Here is a 10,554-nt window from a genome sequence, read left to right on the forward strand (position 1 = left end):
TTCTTCTCTTTCTCTTGCTCACCTGCCTGAGAATCTTCAAATTTTGAATTTCCTCACCCAGGGTTTTTCCTTTAGTTGTTAAAGAGTGAAAATACAACAACCATGAATGTTGGGTTATACCAGCAATCGATGAAAGAACAGAAGCAAAGCAGACACGAGAGACTGCAAATGCTGGAATCTGGAACAACAAGCAGCCTGCTGCAGGAATTCAGGTCCTGATGCAGGTTCTGACCTGAAAAATTGACAATTCTTTTCCCGCTACAGTTGCTGAAGAAGACAAGTTATCTTTAATGTAATGGAAACACCCCATTTCCGAATGAACAAGATGTGAAGTTTTTTTTAATAGAATTACATTTAATCTATAAGTCAAAAGCAATTAAAAAAAATGTTGTTGGTTTTATATTCTGCCTGGTGATCCTTCAGCGAATCATTTCTCGAGCTGGAACTAAAGCCTGCAAATCAATGGGGAAAAAACTCAGACGCTGGAAATCTAAAATAAAAACACAAAATGCTGGCTATCATATGAAACACTAATCACTGAATTTTAGCAACTTTCACTCAAGGACTCTACATGCTTTCAATATTATTTATTATTATTACTTGTGTTTTTATATAATTGCGCCATTTTTCTTCTTATGCACATAGGTGTTTGTCCTCCATTGTGTGTCGTTTTTTCACTGTGTTTCTTTCTATCTCCTCTGAATACCTGCAGGAAAATAAATCTCGAGGTAGTATATGGTGACATACATATATATATACACACACGCACACACATACTTTGATAAAAAAATTTACTTTGAACTTTGACCACTTTGATCAGTTTGCACTAAAAAGGACTTTTTAAAAATATTTCTAATTGCATTCTTTCTTGTAAAGTTGATGTATAATTTATGTTATGTTTGCTTATCTAATGCCATGTGCCTGTGATGCTGCTCCCTGTGAGTTTTTTATTGCACCTGTGCATAAATGTACTTGTGCATATAAACTCAATCCTACAAGCTCCTCACGAGGCTCTCTGAGGAACAATGGCAAATAGCACATGTGCACAAATGGGGGGGGGGGGGGGTTAGAGATTGATGGGGGTTGAGGAAGGCAATAAACTCAATTTGACTTTGGCTTTGAATACTCAGCAGGCCAGGCCACATCTGTGGGATACGGACCAACAGATGAAGTCCTGATGTAGGATCTGGGCCCGAAGTGTCATCTGTTTATTATTCTCCATAGATCCTGCTGAGTTCCTCCAGCATTTTGTGTGTGTTACTCTTGCTGCTGCTCTTTCCATCGACTTTCTGAGTATTTCCAGTTGTTGTTATATTAGACAGAAGGTTTGGTTAGGATGTCCTTATCAGAATACTATTTGTCAATCTGTCAATTCCCTTCTGATAAGTGCCTTTGTTGTCTAGAATTGAAATTTTCCATCAGCCATTTCTCAGTTGATGAAATTTTTCTGCCCACTTTAACTGGCTACCCTGCCATTGATGGTTCACGTTCCCCATTCTGTTTCTTTCTCATGTTCCTCAGTGAATATGTGAGGCTTAAGCTGAGCTTCAATGACTAATGACTGGCCTCTAACTTACAAGGTAGCAGGTCCAAAGCTGAAGTGTAAGTTAAGTTCATTATCAAAGTACATATGTATATGTTACCATAACTACCTTATTCATTTTCTTGCAGACATTTACAAGAAAAATAAAGAAATGCAGTAAAATTTATTTAAAAAACTATACATAAATAAAGACTCACAAGCAGCCAATGTGCCAAAGAAGACAATTTGTGCAAATAAAGAAGTAAATAAGACCATTCGGCACATCTAAGTCTGCTCATCATGGCGGATTTATTATCCTTCTCAACCCCATCCTCCTTCATTCTCCCCATTAATCTTTGTATTGCTGCCCGCGCCACACACCACTGAAGGTAAGAGTAGAATGATTTGGCAGCTGAATAAATGGCTGAGGAACTGGTGCAGGGGGCAGGGGTTCAGGTTTCTGGATCATTGGGATCTCTTCTGGGGAAGGTACGACCTGTACAAAAGGTACTGGTTAAAGCTCAGTCTGAGGAGGACTTATATCCTTGCAGGCAGGTTTGCCAGAGCTGCTTGGGAGGGTTTAAATCAGTTTGGCAGGGGGATGGAAACCAGAGTGATAGGGTTTAAGATGGGCCATTTGGTTCACAAACAAAGTCAGTGTGTAGTGAGACTGCTAGCAAGGACAGGCTAACGATAGGACGACGTTGCAGTCAGCGGGATGAGTTGCAATGTAAAAGGGGGATCAAATTGAAAAGGGTGATGGATACAGGACTAAAGTGTTACATTTTAATGCACGCAGTATACGGAATAAGTAGATGAACTTGTAGGACAATTGGAGATTGGCAGGTATGACGTTGTCGGCATCACTGAGTCGTGGCTGAAAGAAGATTATAGCTGGGAGCTTAACACCCAAGGATACACATTGTATTGAAAGGACAGGCAGGTAGGCGGGGGGGGGGGGGGGTGGCTCTGTTGGTATAAAACGAAATCAAATCCTGAGAAAGAGGAGACATAGGATCGGAAGATGTAGAATCCTTATGGGTAGAGTTAAGAAACTGCAAGGCTAAAAAGACCCTGATGGGAGTTATATACAGTAGCAAAGATGTGGGCTACAAATTACAATGGGAAATAGAAAATGCACGTCAGAAAGTCAATGTTACAGTAGTCATGGGGATATTCAATATGCAGGTAGATTGGGAAAATCGCGTTGGTGCTGGATCCCAAGAAGGGAATTTCTAGAATGTCCACAAGATGGCTTTTTAGAGCAGATCGTGACTGAGCCCACTAGGGGATCAGCTGTTCTGGATTGGGCGTTGTGTAATGAACCAGAATTGATTAGGGAGCTTAGGTAACAGTGATAATCATATGATAGAATTCACCCTGCAATTTGAGAGGGAGAAGATAAAGTCAAATGTATCAGTATTACAGTGGAGTAAAGGGAGTTACAGAGGCATGAGAGAGGAGCGGGCCAAAGTTGATTGGAAGGGGACACCAATGGGGATGACAACAGAACAGCAATGGCTGAAATTTCTGGGAACAATTCGAAAGGTGCAGGGTAGATACATCCCGAAGAAGAAGAAGTATTCTAAAGGCAGGATAGGATGACACAACTGTGACTGATAAGGGAACATATGAACATAAGAAAACAGGAGCAGGATTCGGCCATCTGGCCCATCAAGCCTGCTCTGTCATTCAATAAGATCATGGCTGATCTGGCCAGGGACTGATCTCCACCTACCCGCCTTTAACCCATGTAACCCTCAGGTTTGGCCAGCATGCGTTTGTCTAGGGGAGGACAGACTCTGGCCCAGTCAAACTGAGAGATCTCGTTTGTGTGGATGCTGCATGATGTGTTGCCCGGTTACAAATCCGCACTGCAAAATTTCAGACAGTATACCATATGCAATTAAACGATTGAACTTTATAAATCTTAATCTTACTATAGGGTTAGTGAAGAAAATAAAAAGAAAGAGGGCCTAATTTAATGAAACAGTCTAATGCAGATGTTGGAGCTCACGGATTTGTCCATTTGTTCTCCATCGACCTCCTCCGAGCGTCGCTGACCGTCAGACCCTCGGACCGAGTCCGCTCCGTCCGGCAGTCTACCAACTCTTTCCATTCGCGTCTTCGCTCTTCATCTCTCGCCGACCAAAAGACCGCAGAATCCCTGCTCCCAGCACCAGAAGAAAGAACAGCAACCTCTCATTGGACGGTGCACATTCCAAAGCCCCCGTTATCTCTGGTCATAACCCAAACACTGCTGCTACGGAGAAACAATTACCTTAGCAGTGAAACGTTACGGAGAGGCCATTACATTAGCAGTGAAACCTGCAGACCCAATGGGCCGAAAGGCCTAATTTTGCTCCTATGTTTTATTGTCGAATGGACTGTACAGAAATTTGGGGCAGAGGGGAAGGAGCGGTTCGCGAAGCATTGAGACTGTGATCTCAGGCTCCTGTACCTCCTCCCTGATGGTAGTAATGAGAAGAGAACATGTCCCGGATGGTGAGGGTCCTTAATGATGGATGCCACGTTCTTGAGGCATCGCCTTTTGAAGATGTCCTCGATGGTGGGGAGGATAGTGCCTGTGATGGAGCAGGCTCCTTTTTCTGTGCATCGGAGCGTCCACACCAGACAGTGATGCTCTCCACAGTGCATGGAGATGTGGAAGGGCTTCTGAGCCTAAAACTTAAAAGTCATCAGTTGTTTTCCAAAATGCCGACAGATTCTGTTTACACTGTAAATTCATTTATTCAAATTTTATTCCATATCTGTACTTTATTTTTATCTAATTCTTCGTTCTTTATAATTGCTGAATGTTGTTGTTTTTTGTTGCATGTCACACCAACACACCACAGCAAATTTCCAATACGTATAAATTTCTATGGTGAATAAAGTTGATCCTTGATCCTTTCCTCTGATGGTGATGGTTCCCTCAGATGTTTTTTATTCCTAACGATCCTTTACTGAATATGTGGCGTTTTTCTGGGGAGCTTTCTTGAAGACACGTGCACATTCTTCCCTGTTTCTGAATGGCTTTAACACCTTCAGTTTGTTGTTTTATCCTCCCAGTCCTCCTGCAGTCCTCAGTTTACATGAAGCCCGATGCCTTCTCCAGCTACCCCAGGAGCACAAGGCATCCTCTCCAAGCCAGCTTCCAAAGCCGCCGCAGTTACTCCGAAGTCAGCGACACCAAGGTGTACCACCACACAATGCCATCTCGACTGGAGGATGAACAGACCTTGTCCAGGCACAGGCAGTACCTCCCCAGCGACTACCTGAAGATGCCCGACAACGCAGACGATGGCCCATATGACGGACAGCTGGAGTCCGATAATGAGGATTGGATGACCCATAGTCCACCCGGCACGTTAGACAAGGGAATGAGGAGCACTTCCTCCTGCACAGCGCTTCCCATCCCAGACAACCCCACGGGCAGGAATTCTACTGAGTATTCCAGATCTGAGCATGCTCAGTCCTGGCCGTCGATCAACGTAAGTCCACACTTTGATTATCCATGTCAACCTCGATGTAACATTGCACAATTTTCACTGGGTTTTAGTTATGGATGTGGCCACTCACTTCTCCAGTCTTCATTCGTTTTCAGTCTGGCTTAAATTCAGAGAGTTAGCTGCAAATTGTAGGAACAAACACAAAATGCAGGAGGAACTCAACAGGTCAGGCAGAATCTATGGAGAGGAATAAAGACTTCATGTTTTGGGCCGAAACCCTTCATCAGGACAGAAAGGAAGGAGGAAACATCCAGAATGAAAAAGGTGGGGGCAGGGGAAGGAGCACAAGCTAGCAGGTGATAGGTGAAGCCATGTGAGAGGAAGGTAGGTGGAGGAGGGGAGATGAAGAGAGAAGCCTGGAGGTGATAGGTGGAAGAGGTAAAGGGCTAAAGAAGAAGGAATCTGACAGGAGAGGAGAGTGGACCATGGGAGAAAGGGAAGGAGAGGCGCCAAAGGGAGGTGATGGGCAGGTGAGGAGAAGAGAAGAGGTGAGGGGGGAGAGAGGGTATAAGGGAAATTGTAAATATTTCTTTAATTGAGTCAAACAAAAAAAAGTAAAGTGAGCATCTGATGGAAGTTTTCAAAGTTATGAAAGATGTGGACAGGATAAGTACTGAAAGGTTGAATCCACTCATTAGTGTATTGATAATACACTGAAGATTGAAGAATATCACTGGTCAAATGAATTGCAAGATCAAAGTGGAAGGAATGAAGATTCAACAGAGTTTCGCTATTTTCTTGACACAATTCAGCCAATGTTTACGTGTTACAACTGATTGAGGAATTTTGGGATGCAAATTACATTCATGCAAAATAGTGTTTTAAATCCAGTGCATGGAAGTGTTGTAACTTCAACAGCACATTTCCCCACTTAATATTAATTTGCATAGCACCACAGAAACTATAAAATCTAAGTAATTCTTTTGAGTCCACAGTAAAACGTGGAAAGTAATTTGGAAAAACTATTGGGAATAGGGAGGAGGATAGGTGGGATGGGACTTTTCCTGAAGAAAATCCAGCACCTCTATGGTGGGCTGAATGAATGTGAGTTTGTTCCAACAGCCTCTGTAAGCCAAAGTCTACTGGTAAAACTAACCTGGAAAATGGTCAGACAGCTTCAATGAGGGAAAGTTGTTCTGACCTCAAGGTTTAAGCAGAGTAGAAGTATTAAGATTTGTACTATGAGCTTGGGGAGGTGGTTAGGTGTGAGCAGGAGGAACTGAGTTGGTGAGAAGGAGATGGAAAAGTGACAGAGGGTTAGATAATTTAGTGTTCATGCCATTGAATTGTGGACCACCCATGTGGAATATGAGGTGCATTTCTTCTTATCTGCTAAGCATCTGCTTAGATCAAGGACAGGCAGGTTGGTGTGGGGTCATTCCATCCACCATTGCTGCCTCTCATAGGGTTACTGTATGAGGAACGTCTGGCAGCTCTTGGGCTGTATTCCCTGGAGCTCAGGGGAATGAGGGGGGATCTCATAGAAACATTCTGAATGTTAAAAGGCCTAAACAGATTAGATATGGCAAAGTATTCCCCATGGTAAGGGAGACTAGGACAAGAGGGCATGACTTCAGGGTTGAACAGAGATGTGGAGAAATTACTTCTTGTCTTGTCTTATCCATACTGCACCAACTGCCGCCACTGGGCTATAAGTGTGCAGGAGCAGTGTGTGGTTGTGCCTTACTCAAGGACATACACGCTGCCTCAGCTGAGGCTCGAACTAATGACCTTCAGATCACCAGCCCAAAGCCCTAACCACTTGGCCACGCGCCAACTTTAGTCAGAGGGCAGTAAATCTGTGGAATTTTTTGCTTCGAGCGGCTGTGGAGGCCAAGTCATTGGGTGCATTTAAGGCAGAGACAGATAGGTTCTTGATTAGCCAGGGCATCAAAGTGTAAGGGGAGAAGGCAGAGGAGTGGGGATGTCTGGAAGAATTGGATCAGCCCGTGATTGAATGGTGGAGCAGACTTGATGGGCTGAATAGCCTAATTCTGTTCCTATATCTTATAGTCTTATGGTCTTATTTTAGCTCCCTCTCCATTCCTACACAGATCATTCTCACCCTGTTTCTTTCCCCTTCTCCACCCACTCCATCTGCCCATCATCACCCACATACTCCTGCTGCATCCCCATCTCCCACTGTTCCCATCTACCCATCCCAATCTTTGGTTCCATGCTCCACCTTCCTTTCCTATCATATTCCATCACCTGCAGCCCTTTGTCACCTCCCTGCTTCTGTCACTGTCTCACTCTTCTTTTCCTCACCTGACTCTGACCACCAATCACCCCTCCTCAACTGCATCCACCTATGTTTACCAGCTCCTGCCTCCTCCACCCCACCTCCTTATACAGGCTATCACCCTCTTACTCTATCAGTCCAGCTGAAGAGTCTCAACCCAAAATGTTGACTAACCATTTCTATCTACAAATGCCGTTTGGCCTGCTCAGTTCTCCCAGCAGTTTGTTTTCTCGCTCTGCTCTTTGGGCGAAAATGGATAACACAACGAGGCTAAAACTAAGGTGATTGGAGAAAAGTACAGGGGATGTCAGAGGTGGGTTTTTACACAGGAAGTGGTAGTGGTGTGGTTCCTTAAGGTTGTTATAGCCAGGGATGGTAATGGGGACAAGCTCCCACTACATATTAAATGCTCCCAATGGTGACCGCCTCAAATAGCCTCTAACAACCAAGTCCAGCTCCTGGCCTTCACGTGTGGCTTAGCTACTGAGCCTGGCGAAACCATTTCTACTGACAGGATAAGGGGCAAAGGCAGGCTACTGGCACCTTAAAACCAGTCACTTCGGGCAGACGGGGCTCGTCAGCCTTAGTTGGCAGCTCACCTAGGAGAAGGAAAACTCTGATCTCAAACCTCCGCTGCCTTGCGGCTGTCTCCGCTCATGGGGAAGGCTTCGGAGGAAAACCCTGAGGGAAAATCCAGAGCTGGAGTCCCCGAGGCAGTCCTACATTGAGCTCAGCACTGACTGGCAACTCCTGTGACACCACTGGTACCAAACTGTATCGGTCTCTGCTGTTCCTTTCCAATCATCAGATGCGTGGAGAGGGGGAACTTGCTACGTGGGCAACAGCTTGCTCTCCATTTCGTACTGCCCAGCCTCAGGAGTCACATAGACAGCTATGTCTATGGAGGGCCTCAAAAAAAGTCGGGGTGTGGAACATGCTGCCAGGGTAGAGGCAGATTCATTAGGAACATTTAAAAGACTCCTAGATAGGCACATGGATGAAAGAAAAATGGAGGGCTATGTGGGAGGGAAGGGTTAGATTGACCTTAGAGTAGGTGAGACAGTCAGAATCAGGTTTAATATCACTGACACATTGTGTGTCATGAAATGCATTGTGTTGCGGTAGCAACACAGTGCAATACGTAAAAATTACTATGTTACAATAAAACATATAAAACTTCTAACTTAAATAAGTAAAGCAAAAAGAGAGCAAAAATAATGAGGTAGTGTTCATGGGTTAGTTAATTGTCTGATCAGAAATTTGAAGGTGGAAGGGAAGAAGCTGTTCCTAAAATGTTGAGTGTGTGTCTTCAGACTCCTTTACTTCTTCCCTGATGGTATCAATGAGAAGAAAGTATGTCCTGGGTGATGGGGGCCATTAAGGCCGCCATTTTGAGGTATTGCCTTTTGAAGAAGCCCTCGATGTTGGGAAGGCTAGTGCCCACAATGGAGCTGTCTGTGTTTGCAACCCTCCACAGCTTTTTCCTCTTCTGTGCAGTGGCCCCTCCATACCAGGCAGTGTTGCAACCAGCTGGCACAACATTATGGGCTGAAGAGCCTGTATTGTTCTTTGGTCTATGATAATATATATCGTTGCATGCTTCACATAAATGCAATTTCAATCCTTTTTTGTGATATGATGGCTAGAAACCTATATAAAGTATAACAACTGAACCACTAAACTCTTTACTGACTTGTTGCTTTTCTCTGCCCAGCTCTGGATGGAAACAGGAGACTCAGATATGAGGAACTGTCCACTGTGTCAATTGGCCTTCCCCATCAATTACCCTGACGACGCTCTCATAAAACACATCGATACCCATCTGGAAAACAGCAAGATCTGACCAATAGGCTCTGTGCTGAATCACAGAAGGACTGAAGCAAGCTAAGAAGTGAAACAAATGCTCTTGAAAGCTGGTCAAGATAATGAAGAGTGATCACATTTTCTACTTGCTGATTTCATTTGTTACAGTTGGGGTTGGGTGCAGTGTTGGATGAGGTGATAGAGCAAGGGACAGAGGAACGAGGATTAATATTGAATAGATGTAATACTGAGTGAAGACCATTCCCAAGCCGAGGGAGGAAGCTTGAAAATTTTTGATTAGCAAGTGTTAAGCAGGCCAATTGATATGTCTTCCAGTACAATCAGTTTACTTCCAAAAGCTAAATACTTGAACATTGATCATTAGGAACTTAGTTGTGCAAAAAGCGATAACTAAAGATTACACATTGGGGAGAGTAGGGAATGGACCTTAAATTGTCAACCCATTCTTCAACAGGACAAACTGAGTTAGCATAACACACCACAGGATCAGCATTCCTGTGGAGAAAATCACACCGTATGGCTATCTTCTAGTTACCAAAGTATAACTAGAAAATAACTATCAGTGAGTCAGGAAATACAGAAGCTGATCCGTAGCATGGTATTCAGAAGGTGCAGGATGTGTGTGGGCTTTCTACTAATGTACATTTATAGCCCATTGATCATCAAAATGCAAATTATATTTATGATATTACACATCTTAATGTAGCACAGTAGAAAAATAAAACTAATTTCACATTAATATTGGCATTTACATGATATAAAGTCATATAATGTCATCGCACGCATGCCTTTCATTCACATCTCTTCGTACTTAAACATTTATGCTGGCCAGTGTACCTTCAGTGTTGTGAGTACCTCAACCCTACTCAATGTAGTGGAAATTTTAAATATCCCGGGTTTACACTAACACACGGCCGCATACACACACACACACACACACACACACACACACACACACACACACACACACACACACACACACACACACACACACACACACACACACACACACACACACACACACACACACACACACACACACACACGTTCTAACAAGTCATCACTTGCAGCAGACTGAATCTCCATTGTTCCAAAGATCCTAGTGACTGACAGCAGGGAGTGATATTCTAATACTGGGATTTGTACTGGGCACGATCTCAACGAGATCATGAAATTTTATATTCTCTGTGTATGTGTGTATATAAAATAAAAATCTTACATCTGCTATTTTTTCCATCACTGTTTTTTTAATGCACACATTTAGAATAGGAAATATTTTTATGAAGCTGTCATCCCATGTTGGTCCAAACCTCTATTTCAATCTCTATTTCAACCACCATGGTAACGTGATGCATTTATAGCTTAACAACTTTAACACAGGAAATTATATTAAAAATGTGGTCTAAGGAATATATATTAGAAAGTATCATGTGTATTAACTTTTGTATGTGTGC

General features: G+C 43.4%; 1 protein-coding gene across 3 annotated transcripts in view; it reads left to right on the top strand.

Annotated features, from left to right (window-relative positions):
• LOC140741323 (TANK-binding kinase 1-binding protein 1-like) overlaps positions 1-10,146 on the top strand; it is a 178,504-nt gene extending 168,358 nt beyond the window's left edge. For all 3 annotated transcript variants that reach the window (XM_073071407.1, XM_073071406.1, XM_073071405.1), the window contains 2 exons: positions 4,595-5,016; positions 8,991-10,146. In XM_073071407.1, coding sequence (XP_072927508.1) covers positions 4,595-5,016; positions 8,991-9,119 — 551 coding nt within the window. In that variant the 3' untranslated portion in view covers positions 9,120-10,146. The remainder of the gene's footprint in view (positions 1-4,594; positions 5,017-8,990) is intronic.
• Positions 10,147-10,554: the final 408 nt, after the last annotated feature.

The sequence above is a fragment of the Hemitrygon akajei genome, chromosome 18, assembly GCF_048418815.1.
Source record: "Hemitrygon akajei chromosome 18, sHemAka1.3, whole genome shotgun sequence".
NCBI classification, from domain to species: Eukaryota; Metazoa; Chordata; class Chondrichthyes; order Myliobatiformes; family Dasyatidae; genus Hemitrygon; species Hemitrygon akajei.